Source organism: Mustelus asterias, chromosome 15, assembly GCF_964213995.1.
Source record: "Mustelus asterias chromosome 15, sMusAst1.hap1.1, whole genome shotgun sequence".
Taxonomy (NCBI): Eukaryota; Metazoa; Chordata; class Chondrichthyes; order Carcharhiniformes; family Triakidae; genus Mustelus; species Mustelus asterias.
Window position 1 is genome coordinate 102,474,181 of NC_135815.1, and position 21,957 is coordinate 102,496,137.

General features: G+C 40.5%; 1 protein-coding gene across 5 annotated transcripts in view; it reads right to left on the reverse strand.

Moving 5' to 3' along the window:
* Positions 1–21,957, reverse strand: part of ehbp1 (EH domain binding protein 1) — a 340,872-nt gene that overhangs the window by 171,037 nt on the left and 147,878 nt on the right. For all 5 annotated transcript variants that reach the window (XM_078230456.1, XM_078230455.1, XM_078230454.1 and 2 more), the window contains one exon: positions 19,953–20,166. In XM_078230456.1, coding sequence (XP_078086582.1) covers positions 19,953–20,166 — 214 coding nt within the window. The remainder of the gene's footprint in view (positions 1–19,952; positions 20,167–21,957) is intronic.

A 21,957-nucleotide genomic window follows, 5' to 3' on the forward strand; every position in this document is an offset into this window, starting at 1 on the left:
CTAACTCTCCACCAAAGCTTCCACAATGTCCTTTTTCCTCAGCCAACGATTTCTCTCTCCTGCTGTAGACAGGAACCTTTACAGAGCACATCCCAACTTCAGTGCTTTCGTCCTTTTTATTCTGGTCGAGGTCTCCTTTGCCCTCACCTTTCATTCCCCTCCCCCAAACTCTGCCTCTAATAAGACCATCTTCCACCATTTCTGTCACTTTGAAAATGTTCTCTTCTCCCCCTTCCCATTTTCCAAAAGGACTGCTCTTCACTCTTCATCACCAGTTACCTTTCCCCATGTGAGTGCAGGAGCTGCAACACCTGCCCATTCATCTCAGCTCACACTTCCATCCAAGGTCTCAAAAATACCAGGTGAGACAGTAATTCATGTGTAGTTCCTTCTCGTCCATTTGACTTCTAGGTGGAAAAATACTTTAACCAAGGTCCCTATTTCTTAAAATCTCAGTGAGAGTTACAGCAGTAAATTTTCAAATGAATAAACATCATCCAGTAATTAACAATAATAGTTGCTCTGAAATGATACATTTAAAAAAAACTATGTTCAAATGGTAATATTCCACCTCCTTTTCACTGGGCTAAATTTCTGATTGAAATTTATATTCTTGCCATAGTCCTACACTGGTTGGCAACAATGAGCCATCTTGCTTCAGTTCTCTGCACGGTACAACGGTACAGATGTGAATTACATATCCAAAACAGAGACTTTGAAAAACACCATCACCAGTGAGAAGACTATAACACGGCTGTATTACATTTGGATCAGGGGCTTTAATTTACCCTAATAACTTACATATTTTCAGCTATTTCTGATTTTGACAAAAGCCACAATATCTAACTCTAAGATTTTGTGGTGGAATTTCTGGAAGAGTTCATGAAATACAAGTTATCAGATTATGCCACATAAAGTACCTCAGAAGCACCCTGTTGATAATTAAAATTTCTGCCAACAAACAGTTTTAAGAGACAGAATAATAAATCACATTTGTTAGGGTTGATTGCCTTAATGTGCTATGGAGATCATAATGAATTATACAGTGCTGGACACAGGAGTTTAAATGGCAACAATACATTTGCATTTAAACATTGATTTTATAGCTGAAATCATTAAAAACTTTGTCAGATTCTAAGATGATATTATTAAAATGTAAATATTAATTTCTCCCCACAATGCTATTTTATTTCTATTTTAGTATCCAGGAATATAGGATAAGACCATAGTAGCCAAGCTGTTAGATATCGTATACACCTCCACAAGTATTGCTAAAAAAAGCTCATCATCAAAATCACAAGGAGAAACACGTCAGATTTCCTGGCTGGCCTCATTTAGATATTTTACTCTTCAGTTTACTACAATTATTAAGAAAATATTGCAGTTACAGTCACATCACGAGTATTAAAATATATTTCTGAAGACTCAAGGCCATACCTCTGGCATAAATGGAAATATTAAGTAGGAACATTAATATTTCTAATTAATATTTCTAATATTAATGTTCCTACTTAATACTTAATATTACTATTACTTCCACATGGCTTCAACATTTTCCTAATGAATAAAAGTAGTTGTGTTATAACTGCTTGTGATTCTGTTTCCTAGTATACCATAATAAAGATAATAAAGATAATTACAGAAATAACATGTTATCAGAATTCTAGTTCCATCAGTCTGACACCACGGAATGACTTCTTCAGCAATATACTTTGAGCAGTTCCAGTTATTAACAACTCTCACCAATTCATCCCTGTCAATGACCATCACAAACCTGCTTTTTTCTGTTCAACAAAACTTACATAAATTCCCATGAAACTAAAAGCAACTTTTTCCATTATTTAATTTTTCTTCCCTCCTTCCTGAAGGCATCTACTCTTTGTTGGAGTTCAGTTCCATGGGCACCAGCCATCCTCCACTACCTTGTCCAGTGGCCATTCTTCAATTGCAGGCATTGACAGGCTATCGCAGCCATGTTCGATCCTGTCCTGAACTGACTGCCACACAAAAAAACCCTTCAGACCCAGGGCCAGGAGTGGGAATCCTGTCCCATTTCCCTTGCATTATCCCCTAATTACAGAGAGGAATTCTCACTTCTTGTCCCAGCAGAAATCAGCTAACTCAGCACAGAGCAAGGATCAGGCATTCCTCATTTATATCGTTCAGTTTTAACTGCACAAACTCACTGAACACTGAAGAAGACAAACACAATCTATTGCAACAGATAATCGAAAGAACAATTCCATGAACTGACACCTGTATTAAGCACAGATACCAAATATGCTCCGAGACCAAGAAGATATCCAGATTTCATTAGAGTTAATGCAACAAACTGAACTGCAGCATCTAATCTGTTAGCAAACAACAGATTGAAACATAACCCATTCCTTCTGACTCTAAATAGTTTTTCTATTGCTTGGCCATATATAACATATTAATGGAAGCGTTGTTACAACGTTAATGCTACACTCCTGTTGGCAGTGAGTATCAAAACTTTCTGTATCTGGACTCTCTGCAAATAACAGCTCACTCCCATGGACCCTGGGGAAATACTAACACATTACTAGAGACCCCCTTTCAAACACTGGCATAATCCTGAAAACCTGATGCAAATATTGACACACTCCCACAGATAACTTTTTTAATGTTGAAATAGTCTCGGGGATTCATTCTGATTCCCTCCAGGGCTAAGGATACCAGTTTAAAAATTTAATATAGGGAAAAACATAGCCTCAATCTGACTCAGGTTCAGAAATGAGTCAACCTAAGCAGCAGGCAGTAGAAAACTGTTACACTGCAGAATCTCCAAGAAATAGCATCATAATATTGGTTGAAACTCCGGTGCTATAGGTTGAGGATATTTACTCCAAAGCAGCCGTGCTTTGGATATGAGCTGGGACACAATATTCTGCTGCCAGTCGGTGAGCAAACACCATTGGTGGATTATATGAGTAAGTTAAGTCAACATGTGCTGTAACAACCAGAAAAGGTGATGGTATCTGCCTCAGGCGTACAAACAAAAATCAGCCCTGCCTTTAGGGCAGCCTTGTCACCCCAGCTGCCCCATCTACTTAAACTATTACTTATGGGACAGGCGGCATTCACTGGCCCAGTTGCAAGCTAAATGCAGCATAGAGATAAAGGCTTCAACCAATATGTTAGCTGAATACTCTTTATTTCTCTTATTTGTTTTTTAAATTTCCCTCTGAACCATTTATATCCAAATTTTACTGGCAGCAGCCTTCTGTACTTTCAGGCAATGATTTGAGCCGTGGTCATTAACTCCGTGTTAAGCATCGCCTGGTGTGGCTCGAGAGCCCTCACTCTAGCACAGCGCAGTCTCTGCCCATTTGCTGCACAGGGTGACAGTGGGCTGAGAAGGTGCACCATTCACTGGCTTCTGTTTTCTCTGGGCCTCTTCTCAGACCGCTGAGATTCTTGTTTCTGCTGGTCTCTTCCAAAACCTTTCCAAACAGTCAGCCTCCAGAGATCACGGCCATTAGCGACTGCCTCCCAATTGTCAGTGTCAACATTGTCAGTTTCATATCTCACTTACTGGTGTCCTTGCAGTGGAAATATGGATGCCCAGGAGGTTGTGGATTTAGTAGCCAATTCACTGTACAGAAGGTCTTTGGATATACGGCTGTCAAACGCGTGTGGCTAAGCCAGCACAACCACCGCTGGTTTAGCAATGAGTGCATAGAGTCATAGAGGTTTACAGCATGGAAACAGGCCCTTCCACCCAACTTGTCCATACCATCCTTTTTTTTTTACCCCTAAGCTAGTCACAATTGCCCATATCCCTCTATACCCATCTTACCCATGTAACTCTCCAAATGCTTTTTAAAAGACAAAATTGTACCTGCCTCTACTACTACCTCTGGCAGCTCGTTCCAGACACTTGCCACCCTGTGTGTGAAACAGTTGTCCTTCTGGACCCTTTTGTATCTCTCCCCTCTCACCTTAAACCTATGTCCTCTAGTTTTACACTTCCCTACATTTGGGAAAAGATATTGACTATCTAGCTGATCTGTGCCCCTCATTGTTTTGTAGACCTCTAAAAGATCACCCCTCAGCCTCCTGCACTCCAGGGAAAAATATCCCATTCTATCCACCATCTCCTTATAACTCAAACCAGAGTCCCGGTAGCATACGAGTAAATCTTTTCTGCACGCTTTCTAATAATATCCTTGCTGATGGAGTTCGCACACTCCAGGACTTTGTGGCCATATCCTGCCAAGAGATGCTGAGGATACATCTGAGGCAGGGAAGGTGGAAACTGTTCAGCTTTTACTCCTTTTATTCATTCACGGCATGTGGGCATTGCTGGCGATTCCAGCATTTACTGCCCCTCCCTAATTGCCGAGCATATGTTGTCCAGCTCTTGCCATTTGGTGTCATGTTTTTCTTTCAATAATCCACTCTCAGCAAATCTGGTCTCTTGTTGGGATTCTATGCGGGCCAGTCTATTGTAGGGGAGCTATGTTAATGTTCAACCTATTACGTTCCATGCCGATCACAGCTATCTTGCCTACATTATCGACGAGTATCAAGTAATCTTCAGCCCTATGCACGTGGTCCTGATGTTCCAGCTTGCCAATCAATGAGTTGGGATCTTTGTTTGTTTGCCTGGTACAATGGATTCTGTCCACTTGTTGAGCACAGACTCGAAGCTCCAAGCACCCCCTGTAGAAGATGGATCTTGGCAGGTCAGCACCTTACCAGTCAGCGTCCGCCTGACTTGAGATGGGCAGTAGCTGACCAGCGGGACACGATGGTTGCCCCCATCATTGGAGAAAGCCTGTAACATCTGTTCTCTCACCAATCAATCTGGGCTTATAACTGCTGTACTATTGTGTCAAAGTTCTGTAGCGAAATTGGGCACAAGCCTAGGCAAAATTTATGGAGACCTAGGCTGCTGAGATCTAGGCCCAAGATCACCTTCTCAATCTCCCTGGTTGAGTCCAAAGTACTGTGTTTGGCTTGGTTGTAGGAGTTGCTGAACAGATAACATATTTAAACATCAGTCCACCTGCCTTTGGGCTCCGTTTCAGATTTTATTTGGTCAGGATTTACACCCTTGGTCTTCAACACTCCAAAGATGTCCAGAAGACAAATGGAGTTATCTGTCCATAGCTGGGTGTTAGCATCAGAACCCATTGAACTGGCCACCACCCCAGCTTGATTAGTCACCATTGGGAGTTTCCACTAATTATACCCTGTTGCAGGCCAGGAGATTAAAAATTAACCTCGATCTTTCGAGCACAAAATCACAAATAAGCATTTTTTAAAAGCTTTTGAATGCAATTTATTTTCAGAAGCAAAGATTGGGTAGAGCACAGAAGGCTATTCTACCTGTGTACGTGCCAGCTCTCTGCAAGAGCAACTCAGGCAGTCCCTCAACCCTTCCCTGTAACACTGCCATTTTATTTCCCCTTCACGGGCTAATCGAATTCCCCTTCAAAAGCCTCAATTGAATCTTCCTCCAGCGCACTTTAAGACAGTGCATTCCAGGTCAAAACTACTTGCTGCATTAAAATAGTTTTCTTCCTTTTGTCAATCAGTTTAAATCTCTGGTTCTTGGTCTTTCTTCAAATTAAACATTTTCTCTCTACCTACTTTGTCTAGATCCCACGTGACTTTGAACATCACTTATAGTGTGTCCAGAAAAGTTACTAAGGAAGTAACTCCTGGATCCCAATGAACCTGCAAATGGTTCTGTATGATTTTTAAACATCATTTACCATAATTTAAAATCAGGTTCCTCACACGTGATGGATTGATACTGTGATTACAAAAGCTAAGTTTTTGTGATAAACAGGATACCACTCAAATCTGTTAAAATATTTTGAAAACAATAGTTTTTGAAATTGCATTTTTTAAATATTGCCATATTGCCCTGAATCCTGGAAGATTTCACATTCAACATACAAGATACAAATTGCAAATTTGAGGGGAAACATTTTTCACCCTTTCATCATTTGTGCCCAAAGCAAAAGCTTGAATCTCCACCATGAATTGGAGATGACCATATCTGACTACTAGGCATTTCTCATTTGCAAATCTGTACAAACTATCTCCAACCAGCATAGATACAGAAACAAGATTATAAACTGTGCTGTTTCTGTTATACCACTTACTCTTTAAAAAAAAATGCCTCAGAATATACAATATATATATATAACATAATATAGACACACAAAGCAGCTCACTCAACACACAAGTACTAGTGACTGTTGGTAAAACTGCTCCTTGAGGTAACTCTGCAATAGAAACAGACCATAGAGATACACCTGTGTTCAAATGCTCTCATATCTTCATCAAAGGTTTGAAATTATATTCTCAGCATCCAGTTTTTTATGCTCATCTAGTGCAATGGACAGCGAAATAATAAGGGAAGCAAAGGACATCTCCCAGAAGTGTTTGTCAGTGTAAATTACTTTGGCTAACCTCCCAGAGACCAGAATGCAAGCCCAGAGCTTTTCTAGTCTTTAGGAATTATTAGTGTTACATTCCTGATAGTCAATTGGTGAAAGAAGAAACTAGAGCCAGTTCTACTTGGAATGGATTTATTCAGAGTGAAACACTACAGGCGAACAATCAATCATCTTACTCCACTCGAACCATGTCAGTAAGTGTTCCTTTATATGTGCTCAAGGAACCATCCAATCAATGTCCTCTCCCTGTATGTACTGAACCTCAATTGATAAAATTAACATATAACGCGACACTCCACTTGGTTAGTTTGTCTTTGCTCTTGGTGCTCTTCTCAGAGAATAGTAGGAGCACTATTTTACCACATTAAATGGGACATTTTATTCTATTAAAGGTGCCATACAAATGCAGCTTGTAGTTACTGGGAGCTCTTTTCCAGCAGCAGTGAAGGACACAGTTGGAAGCTGGTGGTAATTTGATCTTTATCACTAGCAGCAACATGAGCAGGAATTTGGCCATTAGAAATGTGAAATCTAGCCTTAGGACTTTGCTGGTGGCTCAGTCATTTTGTTTTTGTCTTTTAGGCGAATGGCGAATACAGAAGAGAACGGTCCCAGGTTCAATTTGATACGTGTTAAGTTAAATTTAGCACATGATCTCAACCAAGATGATACAACTGGCCTCAAAATTCCTGGGTTACAGAAATTCATTCAGGATTTTTGATTGCCATACGGTGATTCCTGTCGGAAGTACTTGTATTTGGATTGCTCTAGACAGCTGGCATTAACTTAATGGGCCAAATGGCCTCCTTTGGTACTGTAATGACTCTATGATCAGGGAATTCAATTGTACAACTTCCAATTGTGCTTTGAAAATAGCACTCCCAATGGCATGTCAGCTTCCCGAGCCTCTGGGGCACAATGACAAGAGAGCCAGAAATCCATTAGCCTCCAATTAACAGCCTGTTAAGCTCTCAGAGAAGCTTGTTAATGGGCCAAGGAGGGCCAGAAAGATTGTCAATTTGCAAATCGTCAAACCTGAATAATGTGATATACGTTAGTGCACAGTTGCCAGGTTCAAAGCAGGGAGCAATTATGTAATTACTTTAAAGTGAAAAAACTTTTGCCACTAGGGGTTCTGTTCTGGATCAGATATAGTACTGTTTAGTTGCTGTTTAGCCATTTTTTGTGCAGAAAGACTAATGACCCTGCCATGTACTGCCTCCTCCATTCTGCAAAGCAGTGGCAGGCCCCGTCATGGCTGCCATCAGTCTTTAAGGAGGATTGCCTCAGCAGGCAGCTCCATCTCCATCAAGTGTTGAACTCGCCACCAGCCCATTTACATTTGAAGACTGCTTTAATGCGGCACAGATTTGGGACTCAGAAATTATCAGCTGTTCGGTTCCCAACGTTGGATCGAATCAAAACTCAATAGACATGAGACAATAGGACTGGGCTTGCTGAAACTTATGTGTGGGCAGTGGCAGAGTACAGATGACTGTTACATGTGGACATCACAGACAGCATCATTGCTGAACCAGTTTTGTCCATATCCAGCATTCACGTGTGCAATTTCCATGAACAGTCAGATGGCAGCAAAGAGAGGCAGGAATCTTCAGCAATCAGTCCAGTGGTACAGAGCCAATATACCTCTTCCAACTCTTCCTTGCTTGAGGTCAGCTAGACTTTCTAATCTATAAAGCTCAGTTAAACTGGTTAACATCTTTATCAACTGAGCCACTGGGAGAGTTCAGCCATTAGCTGACATTACGACAACCCATTATTCAGCTTTCGAACTCCGGTCCAAATAATATCCAGTAGTTTAAGAAACACACGCAAATTTTAGATCAGTTTTAAAACCAACAGGTGCAGTTTAACAGAAGGAAACTGGGTAAAATTTCATGTAATAAAAGGTATGACAATACTAGTTTAAGGTTAAAACTCTAGATTCTAGGGTGGGATAGGAAGAAAGTTCAAGAACAATGGTGATTCTATGATAGTTTAGGTAGGGCATAAGGAGCAGATCATATGACCTGAATCTGATATGACAGAGTAACCAGCTTCCATTTATAAAATGACTTTCCAAGCCCAATTTCAATTAAAGGCAACCAACATTAAAATTGAAAACAGTGAAAAAGAACGGGAATAATTATTAGCAAGGCAGCTTTTGGAACATGGGATTCAGATTATGTCAAATCTCAATAGCAAAACCCAGTATAGTTCCAAGCATATTTTAAAATAGTGCTTGTTGTTAGTATTGTAACAACGTAGTCTAACAGACTGTCAATTCAAAATAGAACTTATTTACTGCTCTTAATATGAACAAGATGATGTTAATGTTTAGGGCTAAGGATATTTTAATATAAACTAAACTATAAACTAGGATTTTCTTATTACTATGATGACATGACAGAAAATTTAAAAACTATTTCATGAGCAAAAAAAATTAATTCTAAAAAGAGTATGCACTTTAATGGTCTTGAGAAAAATCTTTATCATATATAAAAGGTAAGATGAACCATATTATTAGTGAATCTTAACCACAAGAACAATATTTATCTGTTTTTCAGTATTACAGAGGAAAACCCTCAATTGGGCTTAAGCCCACACACCTGTGTTTTAGGGACAGGATAAGCTCAGATTAAGCTAATGTTACCAAATCTTTCTGCTGTGTCATTCAAAACCACTACAGGCAATGACGACAGGACAAAGTAAATTTTAACCACTTAAAAATGCAAGAATTTAGTACCATGCCTATAGCCGCACAACAAAGGACAATATTTTGCCTTCACATTAAGGTATAAATATCCACTGAAGACTCTGAGAGGACTTGAATAATATTAATTAATATCTTCTTCAAGGTAATGACTACTAGATATAATCTTAATTACCATATGTGAAAAACACATCGACCATCACCAGCTTCCTCACAAGTTTTATTTTTGCACTTTGGAGTGATTCATTCATACTTTCGGATGAACACAAGCCGAACCAAACATGTTTTCCTATAAGTGATCTTCCTTATAAAGAGTGCAGCCTTATTCAGCTCTTTCCATATTACTCAATGACGACCAGCCAAAAGCTTCAGTACAGTTTTCAATCTAAGGCAACATTTAAACGAATGCATTACTCTCTTCTGTGCAGTTCACAGATAAGTAATTTTAATGTTTATTTTCTTTTCCTTTTTAAATTTCTTTTTGCAAGCTCTTTTCTGTTTTTCAGGGATACTTATCACTGCAAAACACCAACATGTACACAATAAACCTCATAAAGATCAGAGGACCAATAAAGGTGGAATAAATGACAGTGATAGGATTGAAGTAGACAACTTAACCAACAATCCAATAAAGATAGGTTTGCTTTAGTTTCAAATGGTGACCAACCCTGCTGCCCCACTGCAGGCTGAGCAGAATGTAACTCTAATTACCATTCCAGCTGACCAGGAGAAAGGATGCAGGAAGCTGGAACTAGCTGGGTTACAGAATCAAGTACCCTAATTATTTCCAAAATAAAGCAACAAAAACAGATTATATTTGCATTTTAAAAAATTCCTACCAATTTGCTAGTCAGTAAGATATTTGTCACCTGGAAATCCATTGACATGCTCAAGAATCTTCAGCCCAACTACTGAGAAATTCTTAAAGGTACAGCTCATGTTTGCACATTATAGAGTACAGTTACCTGGCTCAGGCTAGACAACCTTCATTAGTTTACTGTAGTAGAACACAAATTATAAAACAAACACTATTCAAAGGCAGTGTACTGCTATACATGTAGATTTTTACTTGTGTATCTGTACGAGTTAACGTTTGCATGTCGTTTTTCTCACAAACTTAAAAACACAAATATTATTTAGACGACTGAATTTAATGACTTCAATCTGACAACATATAATCAATAGGCTTTAATACAAAATGCATTGTGCCTTACATTCTTATTCTGTAAATTAGAGAGACTTACATTTTGCAATGATTTGTCATTATTTGTATACTATCATGTTTATAAATGTGCAATTTTAAAATTTTATATTTTAATGATTGTCTATAACAATATTATGAATTACGCTTACTTTTGTGTTGTCATCACAATTCAACATTTGCACCATGATGATTTTTCAATAAACCAATTATCAATCACGTAATCAGTACTACACGTTGTGTGCTCACAGTACTGACCTGTACTCATAGCCCCCGGTTCCTGATCCTTGGACAGGAAGGCACCAAGAGTCAATATCAGCCAACAGCAGTATTATTATGCAGCCCATATAAGCCTCAAAGGCCTCTATGACTCAAAATTTAAATCAATTTCAAAACAAGGATGACATGTCTTCAGAATCATTACCACTAAACAAATATGAACAAAATGAGTTTCTACTATCAACACACTAAGTTACAGCAGTGTGGTTGGTGTAACTATTTTTAAACTATTTCTTGTAGATTGCACATCATCATTTTGTCTTTTTAAAGACTGACATGTTCACCTGCTCTTTCTTCAGCTGACTCCGAATTAGAAAAGAGGAGAATTGGGTGAAGGAACAGAACCATTGAGTGCACAGAGGTCCAACAAGCTCAGTTTATGCATTGGGGCATTTGAGATGTACCCATTTGTACAATTCCAATCTGCAATCTCAGTAATATAAGCATTTTAAATCAGGCTGCTACTCAGAACACCAAGTGCTGATTTTATGTATTTTATAAGGGAGCAATCTGCATGAGTAATTACAATGACTAGCAGCTGAAGTTCTTACTCCAAAAAAATAGTTTTATTTGGAACACATATTTTATAGGAAAATCAAAGAAATCAGAATTGTTGAAAAATTCTATGATTTCTAATGAAAGTACTTTTAAAATAAATATTAAGTTCACAAAGTCTGCGGTCTTAAACTGTAAATTTGATACCAGGTGACAATCTTTGCAAGCACATTTCTACATTTGACAGATTCCTGACATGAGGGAGAAATGCGTGCTAAGAAAATCTATGAATGATTAATAAATAATTAGTGCTAGCATTTTTGTCTTGGAGCCAGAGGACTGCAGGTTCAAACCACACTGTACTCTTTGCGCTCGCTTCAGGCTGGTATTAACCAAGAGGTCCACATTTCAGATGAGAAGTTACACAGAGGCGTTGTCTGTCTGTTCAGGTGGATGAACACCACAGCATTCTTCAAGGATAGGCAGAGGAACTCCCATGATGCTCTTCCCAAAGAACACTACCAAAACCAATTACCTGGCCATTTAACTCATTGCTTTCATGGAGCCTTGGGATGCAAATTGGTTGTTGCATTTGACTGCACAACACTGACCTCATTTCTCAAATAATTAATTTGCTTCAAAATGGTTTAGGCTGCAGCATTCTTTATACATGCAAACTAACAAATCCTGGATAATAGAAAGCCCCCACTGCCAGCATGCTCAGTAAACGATACACCTTTGAGACAAGTTATAAGAGCTTGTTGCTATTCAATATTGATAAAAAGCTATTTGGTTTAATTAAATCATGAGGTGTATTGTCTGTTTCAGGATTTGCAGGAGTTGTTTACAAGAGTTATAGAGTCATAGAGGTTTACAGCATTGAAACAGACCCTTCGGCCCAACTTGTCCATGCCGCCCTTTTTTTTTAAAAACCCCTAAGCTAGTCCCAATTGCCCGCATTTGGCCCACATCCCTCTATACCCATCTTACCCATGTAACTATCTAAATGCTTTTTAAAAGACAAAATTGTACCCGCCTCTACTACTACCTCTGGCAGCTTGTTCCAGACACTCACCACCCTGTATGTGAAAAAATTGCCCCTCTGGACACTTTTGTATCTCTCCCCCTAAACCTATGCCCTCTAATTTTAGACTCCCCTACCTTTGGGAAAAGATATTGATTATCTAGCTGATCTGTGCCCCTCATTATTTTATAGACCTCTATAAGATCACCCCTCAGCCTCCTACATTCCAGAGAAAAAAGTCCCAATCTATCCAGCCTCTCTTTATAACTCAATCCATCAAGTCCTGGTAGCATCCTAGTAAATCTTTTCTGCACTCTTTCTAGTTTAATAATATCTTTTCTATAATAGGGTGAGCAGAATTGCACACAGTATTCCAAGTGTGGTCTTACCAATGCCTTGTACAACTTCAACAAGACATTCCAACTCCTGTATTCAATGTTCTGACCGATGAAACCAAGCATGCCGAATGCCTTCTTCACCACTCTGTCCACCTGTGACTCTACTTTCAAGGAGCTATGAACATGTACCCCTAGATCTCTTTGTTCTGTAACTCTCTCCAACGCCCTGAGTAAGCCCTCCCCTGGTTCAATCTACCAAAATGCATCACCTCGCATTTGTCTAAATTAAACTCCATCTGCCATTCGTCAGCCCACTGGCCCCAATTGATCAAGATCCCGTTGCAATTGGAGATAACTTTCTTCACTGTCCACTATGCCACCAATCTTGGTGTCATCTGCAAACTTACTAACCATGCCTCCTATATTCTCATCCAAATCATTAACATAAATGACAAATAACAGTGGGCCCAGCACTGATCCCTGAGGCACACCGCTGGTCACAGGCCTCCAGTTTGAAAAACAACTCTTTACAACCACCTTCTGGCTTCTGTCAAGAAGCCAATTTTGTATCCATATAGATACCTCACCCTGGATCCCGTGAGATTTAACCTTATGCAACAACCTACCATGCGGTACCTTGTCAAAGGCCTTGCTAAAGTCCATGTAGACAACATCAACTGCACTGCCCTCATCTACCTTCTTGGTCACCCCTTCAAAAAGCTCAATCAAATTTCTGAGATATGATTTTCCACTCACAAAGCCATGCTGACTGTCCCTAATCAGTCCTTGCGTCTCTAAATGCCTGTAGATCCTGTCTCAAAATACCTTCCAACAACTTACCCATCACAGATGTGAGGCTCACTGGCCTGTAGTTCCCAGGCTTTTCCCTGCGGCCCTTTTTAAACAAAGGCACAACATTTGCCACTCTCCAATCTTCAGGCACCTCACCCATAACTATCGATGATTCAAATATCTTGGCTAGGTGACCCGCAATTTCCTCCCTAGCCTCCCACAACATCCTGGGATACGCTTCATCAGGTCCCGGGGATTTCTCTACCTTGATGTGCTTTAAGGCTTCCAGCACCTCCTTCTCTGTAATATGTACACTCCTCAAGACATCACTATTTGAAAAGATAAGCCTTTGCTTGGGGTCATAATTTTAACAGAATGCTGAGATACTGAAGGAGAACGCGGGGTTGTTGACCGGCTGCTGCCCTTGGTGGTGGACAGATAGAGATCAGAAACTTCCTGTCTCAGGTTAATGTCATGAGGCCACAGGCAGCCTTGGCTCAGTGGACAGTTAGTTTGAAACTTGCAACTGGCCTGGTCCATGCAACATCAGCTGACAGTAAATGGACTTTGAAGGTCTGTGTGACTAGAAAAGGGGATTGCATCTTGTTAATTGCATAGTGTTGGGAAACAAAATGTGTTGGCACTGTTCCTTCTTGATCTTACTTAATATTCAATGTGTCTTGATCAAGAAGAATTTGTCCAGTCTGTAGCTCAGAAAGACAGGTGGCCCTTGATACATTCCAGTGGCTGGTCTACAGAATAAGCTTCTCTATTAATCATTAATAATCACAGATGCCATCACCAATCTGGGTATTGGGCAGAAAAGGATGCACTCCAGATCACAGCAGCTGGATGGCCTGCTTAAGGAAATGGCTGGTGATACAGAATTTGAGAAAATAACTAACTCAATGATCCCCAAAACATGATCATACTTTGTCATGTACTATACAACATTTAGTTTATTGACTATCTATTGCCACATCAAGAGAGCGTTTGCGACCTCTCTGGACAGTTTGTCAGCCATCCCCTCCAGCAGCCTTTTCACATTACATCTACAATGTGTTTCAATTATTACAGAGCAACTGCTCCAATCAACTTGCTATGTGAATACTTCCGATGTGAATTCCAATTCTAAAGCATTAACACTGAGCGAAGTGGTGTTGTAATGGGGGAAGTTCAGTGTTAATATCGACACTGAGTCAACAGGGATTCCAGTAAACATCAGGCAGCATGGCAGGTCCTCAACATTCCCTTCCAGAGCAACAGAGCAGGAAGAAGCTAGTTCCAAAACTGAGTCGGTGACCTGAAATGTCAACTCATTTACTCTCTAAAGGCTGCCAGACCTGCTGAGTATTTTTCTGTTTTTATTATGGAAGAAACTGGTCCCTTCTCCAGTTGAGAAATTAGCATTTGTCCACCAATTAAAAGACACAACTTCTCGTAGAAAACCTTCTGGCTGTCAAATTTGGTGTCCAGGTCGCCTGCCTGATGCAGGCCACTTGAAAATGCAAGTCAGGATCATAACACCTGTTAACACACTACTTGAAATTCATCCACTGCGCACGCTGCACTCACTGTTACTGCTTCTGCAGTGGCCTAACCTTAAAGGGACCATTGGTGGCCCCCCCACAAAACTTGAAGACACGATACAGTGTTTTTATTACCACCAGACAACTTGAAAGATTTTACAGCCAATGAAATACTTCTGACACAAGTTTCTGTGGAGTCAGACATGTTCCTCTCATCTCCTAATGCAACTGCTTACAGAGTTCACCCTCTTCCAACTCATCTCCACCCACCTACACACTGGTTCAGTGAGGGAGCTGGGTGGCTGAGCCACTATTTTGAGATACTCGATTGATGTCCACAACTTACAGTTTTGAGGAGATGAAGCCCAAAGCTAAATTTCCAGCAAGTTTCATTAGGACATCTTTGGACACATGTTCCAATCATGATGCTGACTACATTACTCCAATTTCACTTTCAGAATCTCCACCTCCAGCACTGACAAGGAGATCGCGAAGATTTCCTGTTCTCCAGATTCCAGGCTCAAGAATTATCGACTGTAGCCTCCCCTCTGGCCTTTTCATTCCCAACATGTGAGACCACATTTGGAATATTGCGTGCAGTTCAGGTCACCTCACCTCACTATAAGAAGGATGTGGAAGCGCTGGAAAGAGTGCAAAGGAGATTTACCAGGATGCTGCCTGGTTTGGAGGGTAGGTCTTATGAGGAAAGGTTGAGGGAGCTAGGGCTGTTCTCTCTGGAGCGGAGGAGGTACTGGGGAGACTTAATTGAGATTTATAAAATGATGAAGGGGATAGATAGAGTGAACGTTCAAAGACTATTTCCTCGGGTGGATGGAGCTAATATAAGGGGGCATAACTATAGGGTTCATGGTGGGAGATATAGGAAGGATGTCCGAGGTAGGTTCTTTATTCAGAGAGTGGTTGGGGTGTGGAATGGACTGCCTGCAGTGATAGTGGAGTCAGACACTTTAGGAACATTTAAGCGATTATTGGATAGGCACATGGAGCACACCAGGGTGATAGGGAGTGGGATAGCTTGATCTTGGTTTCAGATAAAGCTCAGCACAACATCGTGGGCCGAAGGGCCTGTTCTGTGCTGTACTGTTCTATGTTGTGTTCTAACTAGACCTATTCTGTTTGTGACCACCAGCATTTCTGCTCCATTACACAGAGGCAAAACAAAAAGCAAAAAAGCCAAAGAGGATGGCCAGGTTTAGTTGAGCACAAGGAGAATTAATGAAGGTAAAGGGGAACTTACCAAGAGCAATGTCATGTATGAGCTACTGGTTACTTATTAATTTAGCAGTTACTTAAGAATATTCACACCAGTTCCTGAACCACCTCATGATAAATGTTTTACACTACATAAACACAGACTCACATCCCTGAGGCTGATTGAAGCTTTTGTGGACAGTTTTTAAGGATGCATGCCTGTTCTTCACACTACATCATGCCCCCTCTTTTAATCTGTATGATGTGCTATTTTCTTTAATGCATTTAGTATTTTTAAATGGTTGTTTCGATCTTCCTTGTCATTTTAGACACATTGATAGCACTGCCTCCAGGCTGTTAGGCATCAAAAACATTTCCATGTTTAAAGTCAGTTCCATCTGCTGCTCTCTCCATTGTTGAGAATGCCTGTTATAATCCCATTTACCTTTATTCATGCAAAGGTCATCCGGAATTCAACAAATGGAGTAAACTCTGAAAGCAATACTGTTGGATACAGCTGAAACATTACAGCATGGATAGTCTACCAGTGAAACTTTAGACAACTTGATGCATTTTGGAGGATTGGAGCGGAGAGCTCTGTGAGTTCAAGCATGTTGGTCACACAAAGCAGGAGAAATATAGGCTCCTGACAGAGGTTTTCTTACAGACTCCATGCATATATGTGTCACTACTCTCAAATAACTCACCGCCTGACTCCCATCTGCAAGGCACAAGTCAGGAGTGTGATGGAATACTCTCCCCTTCCCTGGATGAGTCCACTTTAGGCAGATCTGTCTTCATGCCCTTGCAATTGCCCTTATTTAAGTTTAGAACACTGGTCTTAGGCCCACTCCTCTCTCCCTCAGGTTCTGTTGTCTGTAACAATTGAAATTATTAAACTACACGTCTCCTACTTCTTTCGAGATGGGCAGTGGGTAGCGGTAATGTCACTAGACTAGAAAATCAGGAATCGAAGGCTAATATTCTGGGGACACCGATTTAAATCCCACCACAACAGCTAGTGAAATTTGAATTCAATTGATTGCCATTTAGGGGAGGAAATCTGCCATCCTTACCTGCTCTGGCCCAGACTCTCAGCAATGTGCTTGATTCTTAAATGCCGTCTGCAATGTGACAGAATACTCTCTATTTGTTGTTGGAGCTCACACATTCACGCAATATGCCTGACAGCATCCAGGACAAAACAGCCACTTGATTGGCACCCCATCCATCAGGTTCAGCATTCACTCTCTTCACCACCAAGGCAGTAGTGTGTAGCAGTAGTGTACCATGTACAAGATGCACTGCAATAACTCACCAAGGTTCCTTCGACAACACCCTCTAAACCTGCAACTTCTACCACCTAGAAGGACAAGGGCAGCCACAAAGGAACACCACCACAAGCAAGTTCCCCTCCAAGCCACACACCATCCTGACTTGGAACTATGCTGTTGTTCCTTCACTGTGGCGGAGTCAAAGCCCTGAAACTCCCTTCCTAATAGGACTGCACAGGTTCAAGAAGTGGAGATGCCGGCGTTGGACTGGGGTAAACACAGTAAGAAGTCTAACAACACCAGGTTAAAGTCCAACAGGTTTATTTGGTAGCAAAAGCCACTAGCTTTCGGAACAGGCTGTCCCTTCGTCAGGTGGGTGGGAGTTCTGATCACAAACAGGGCACAAAGACACAAACTCAATTTACATAAATAATGATTGGAATGTGAGTCTTTACAGCTAATCAAGTCTTAAAGGTACAGACAATGTGAGTGGAGGGAGCATTAAGCACAGGTTAAAAAGAGATGTGTATTGTCTCCAGACAGGACAGCTAGTGAGATTTTGCACATCCAGGCAGGTTGTGGGGTTTACAGATAGTGTGACATGAACCCAATATCCTGGTTGAGGCCGTCCTCATGTGTGCGGAACCTGGCTATCAGTCTCTGCTCAGCGACTCTGCGCTGTCGTGTGTCATGAAGGCCACCTTGGAGAACGCTTACCCAGAGATCCGAGGCTGAATGCCCGTGACCGCTGAAGTGCTCCCCAACAGGAAGAGAACAGTCTTGCCTGGTGATTGTCGAGCGGTGTTCATTCATCCGTTGTCGTAGCGTCTGCCTGGTTTCCCCAATGTACCATGCCTCGGGACATCCTTTCCTGCAGCGTAACAGGTAGACAACGTTGGCCGAGTTGCAAGAGTATGTACCGTGTACCTGGTGGATGGTGTTCTCGCGTGAGATGATGGCATCCGTGTCGACGATCCGGCACGTCTGGCAGAGATTGCTGTGGCAGGGTTGTGTGGTGCCGTGGTCACTGTTCTCCTGAAGGCTGGGTAGTTTGCTGCGGACAATGGTCTGCTTGAGGTTGTGCGGTCAACCTGATGCCCTCATAAGATGCCCTCATAAGAACAGGATATGGCGCTCGACTCATCGATCGACAGTTCCGACGTGCCACAGCGAAAAACCGCACCGACCTCCTCAGAAGACAAACACGGGACACAGTGGACAGAGTACCCTTCGTCGTCCAGTACTTCCCCGGAGCAGAGAAGCTACGACATCTCCTCCGGAGCCTTCAACATGTCATTGATGAAGACGAACATCTCGCCAAGGCCATCCCCACACCCCCACTACTTGTCTTCAAACAACCGCACAACCTCAAACAGACCTTCAAACAACCTCAAAGAGACTGATAGCCAGGTTCCGCACACATGAGGACGGCCTCAACCGGGATATTGGGTTCATGTCACACTATCTGTAACCCCCACAACCTGCCTGGATGTGCAAAATCTCACTAGCTGTCCTGTCTGGAGACAATACACATCTCTTTAACCTGTGCTTAATGCTCCCTCCACTCACATTGTCTGTGCCTTTAAGACTTGATTAGCTGTAAAGACTCACATTCCAATCATTATTCATGTAAATTGAGTTTGTGTCTTTGTGTCCTGTTTGTGATCAGAACTCTCACCCACCTGACGAAGGGACAGCTTGTTCCGAAAGCTAGTGGCTTTTGCTACCAAATAAACCTGTTGGACTTTAACCTGGTGTTGTTAGACTTCTTACGAGGTTCAAGAAGGCAGCTCAATACCACCTTCTCAAGGGCAATTAGGGATGGGCAATAAATGCTGGCCTAGCCAGCGACACCCACATCCTGGGAATGAATAAATGGAAAAAAAACCTACTTTAAATATTCTATCTCAAAATCTAGTATAATTCAGGAAGCGCTCACTATTAAGTTTGTAAAAATATAGTTTTCAGTTCTTCTACTCTTCAGGGTACTCTTGTCCACAATTTGAAAAATAAAAGAAGTTGATGCCAAGTTGCTACTCTGGTGTGTTTGTAACTAGTTCCCTCGAGATGGGAATGGATTAAGGTGAACAGTTCTACAATTTTCAACAAGATTCTCACCTGGAGATTACTGTGCGGCATTAAGAGAGACTTATTCTTTTGTCAATTTGTAATGAACTACCAATAAGATATAATCTTTAATAACAATTGCTGCAAATGAAAACACAAACATTGACCATAATAGATATTTTTACAAAGAAACAGATGGATAAAAATCTGAATGCAACGTACAACTCATGCAGCTGAGAACAGGGATTCAAACTTCCAATATTATATTTTAAAGATAAAACTAAATTACAATTTTAAAAGATATAACTAAAAATCACTTTTGAGATTCCTGGAGTCAAGCTGAATTTTTATACCCGTTATAACATTTGTACAAATAATCAAATTTATAAAACACTTAAAGCCAAATAATCCACTACTCTTACAGACCAATAATTTGCCAGATTCTAGATTCCGCAGATGACACAGGACCATGTTACTCATAATTTCTGAAAAATTGTGAATTCTTATCTGAAAACTTGATTAAAACTGAATTATAATAATAGAGGACAAAAGTAAATTGACAAATATAATAAATTTACTACTAAACCAAACCTTTGGTGATGAAGATAGATCCGTCACAACAGCTGGTTTGATGTACACCTTTACAGTCTCTGTCTTTGGTGTGGATGTATTGTCAGGTACTGGAGATGATGGAGCCTTCCTCTTTGTCTGTTTTTCTGTCTCAGGCTGTTGTACAGAAGCTGTCACTAACGTGGTTTGATACCTTGCAGAATGTACAGCCTTCGGCTCGTAAAACGGATTAGATCTAATTAAAATAGAATTGTTTTTAAAAAAGGCTTTTTTTCGCTAACATCCTTCCTTAAAATACATTTTCTTCTGTGTACTTAAATACACAAGTACATTCTGAAAATATTCCAGAAATAATGTACTATATTTTTATTGCTTTTTATAACCTTTTACCTGCTGAATAAACAAGAATTTCATGGCACATCCCCTGTGACAAGCTTTTCAAGGTTAAAAGATAATCCTGTTCAGTACTTCTTACTAAACATTTAAATGAATGTTAAACTCTTATCTTAAGGTCCACATTCAGATATTAAGTGGCTTGCAGTCACTCGAGAATATATGCCATTTACATAGACAATTTCAGCTGAAAGTATAAAATCTACTTTAACATTAAATTGAAGTAACATTTCTAATCATGGAAGAAAAAGTGAAAGTTAATATTTTTAGTATTAATGCTGTCACCTTGCATAGTTTTGAAAGTAGCCGCAATCTTGAGGTAATTCAGAAAACGGTATTTGTTTAAAAATGTTCAAAAGGCACTTATTTGTTCATCTTTTTGCTGCATCTTTACAAAAGTAGATCATGATAAAAAGTTGAAGCTAATAAAAACCATCATCAGTTTCTAGTTTTATCATCAGGCAGGTATAAAAACAATGACAAGTTCAACCTAACATTAAACTACTCAGAATAGTAGAAAGCTCTTCCTGGAAAGAAAATTCACCATGGGGGGGGGGGGGGGGGGTTGGGATTTAGAAACTTTCTATCTACTATCAGTAGGAAAGCAAGATGATCCTCCAGATACAAAATACACAATTGGGCAATTAGTCTGCTCTTGTGTCTTATACTTGATCGACCTCTATTTTGCTGCGGTAAAGCACTTGACAAGGAAACAAACAACTAGGCACTTTCAATGCACATCACATGTCAGTCTTGAAGCTTGCCTTCCAGATCTATCTGTCATTCATGAACTTCCAATAAGACCAAGATACCCGAATGAAAGATGGGGATGACAGGGCCAAATTTAACCTGCTGATAGAAAGAGTCTCTGAGGAATATTCCATTCACTGCCAGTTTAAACTTTAGAAATAAAAGAGTAAAGAAAGCAGAAGTAAAACTCGTCCAATACTGCTGCTCTTTGTAAACACAAAATTTGACATTCAATTTAGCACTGTAATATTTGACTTTTTGCTCCAGAATAATTCAATTGAATAACACCAAATATAAAATAGTAAAGTGAACAGGATGATAAAACATAAAAATCAATGCAATAAGGAACAAATCATGCCAACAGTTTTCCATGTACTGGGGAGGGGGGAGCCGCACACACCCCATGACCCATCCATGCCAACCTATCCGTCTCATGCCCCATCATCCACTTCCAAGGCTCCTCATATCCCCATGCCCAGCACATGCCCCTCTACCCATCTCCATGGCCCTTCATCTCCCCATGCTAATCTATGGCCAATCCACTACCCTTTGCCTTTACCCACTCCCTGCATATTCACCAAATCCCATTATGGGCAAACTTTAGCAGCCATGCTGATGTAAAATAAAGTTGTGTCTATTAATGATGTCACATCTTTTAAAACTCTTGTTGATTAAGCAAAAAAAAAATCAATACACTGAAATTCTCTGAACTAATCTCTTACCAAAATACACATTTCTACTCTATAACCACTTGGAGTCTTTAATCAAAAAGCTTGTTTAATAGGCACCCCACTGTGACAATGTTAGGTTGTAAAATCACTCATGCACCACAAATCCTAGAATAATAATTCTCAGGATTATGTCAACAGAGAGAAATAACAGG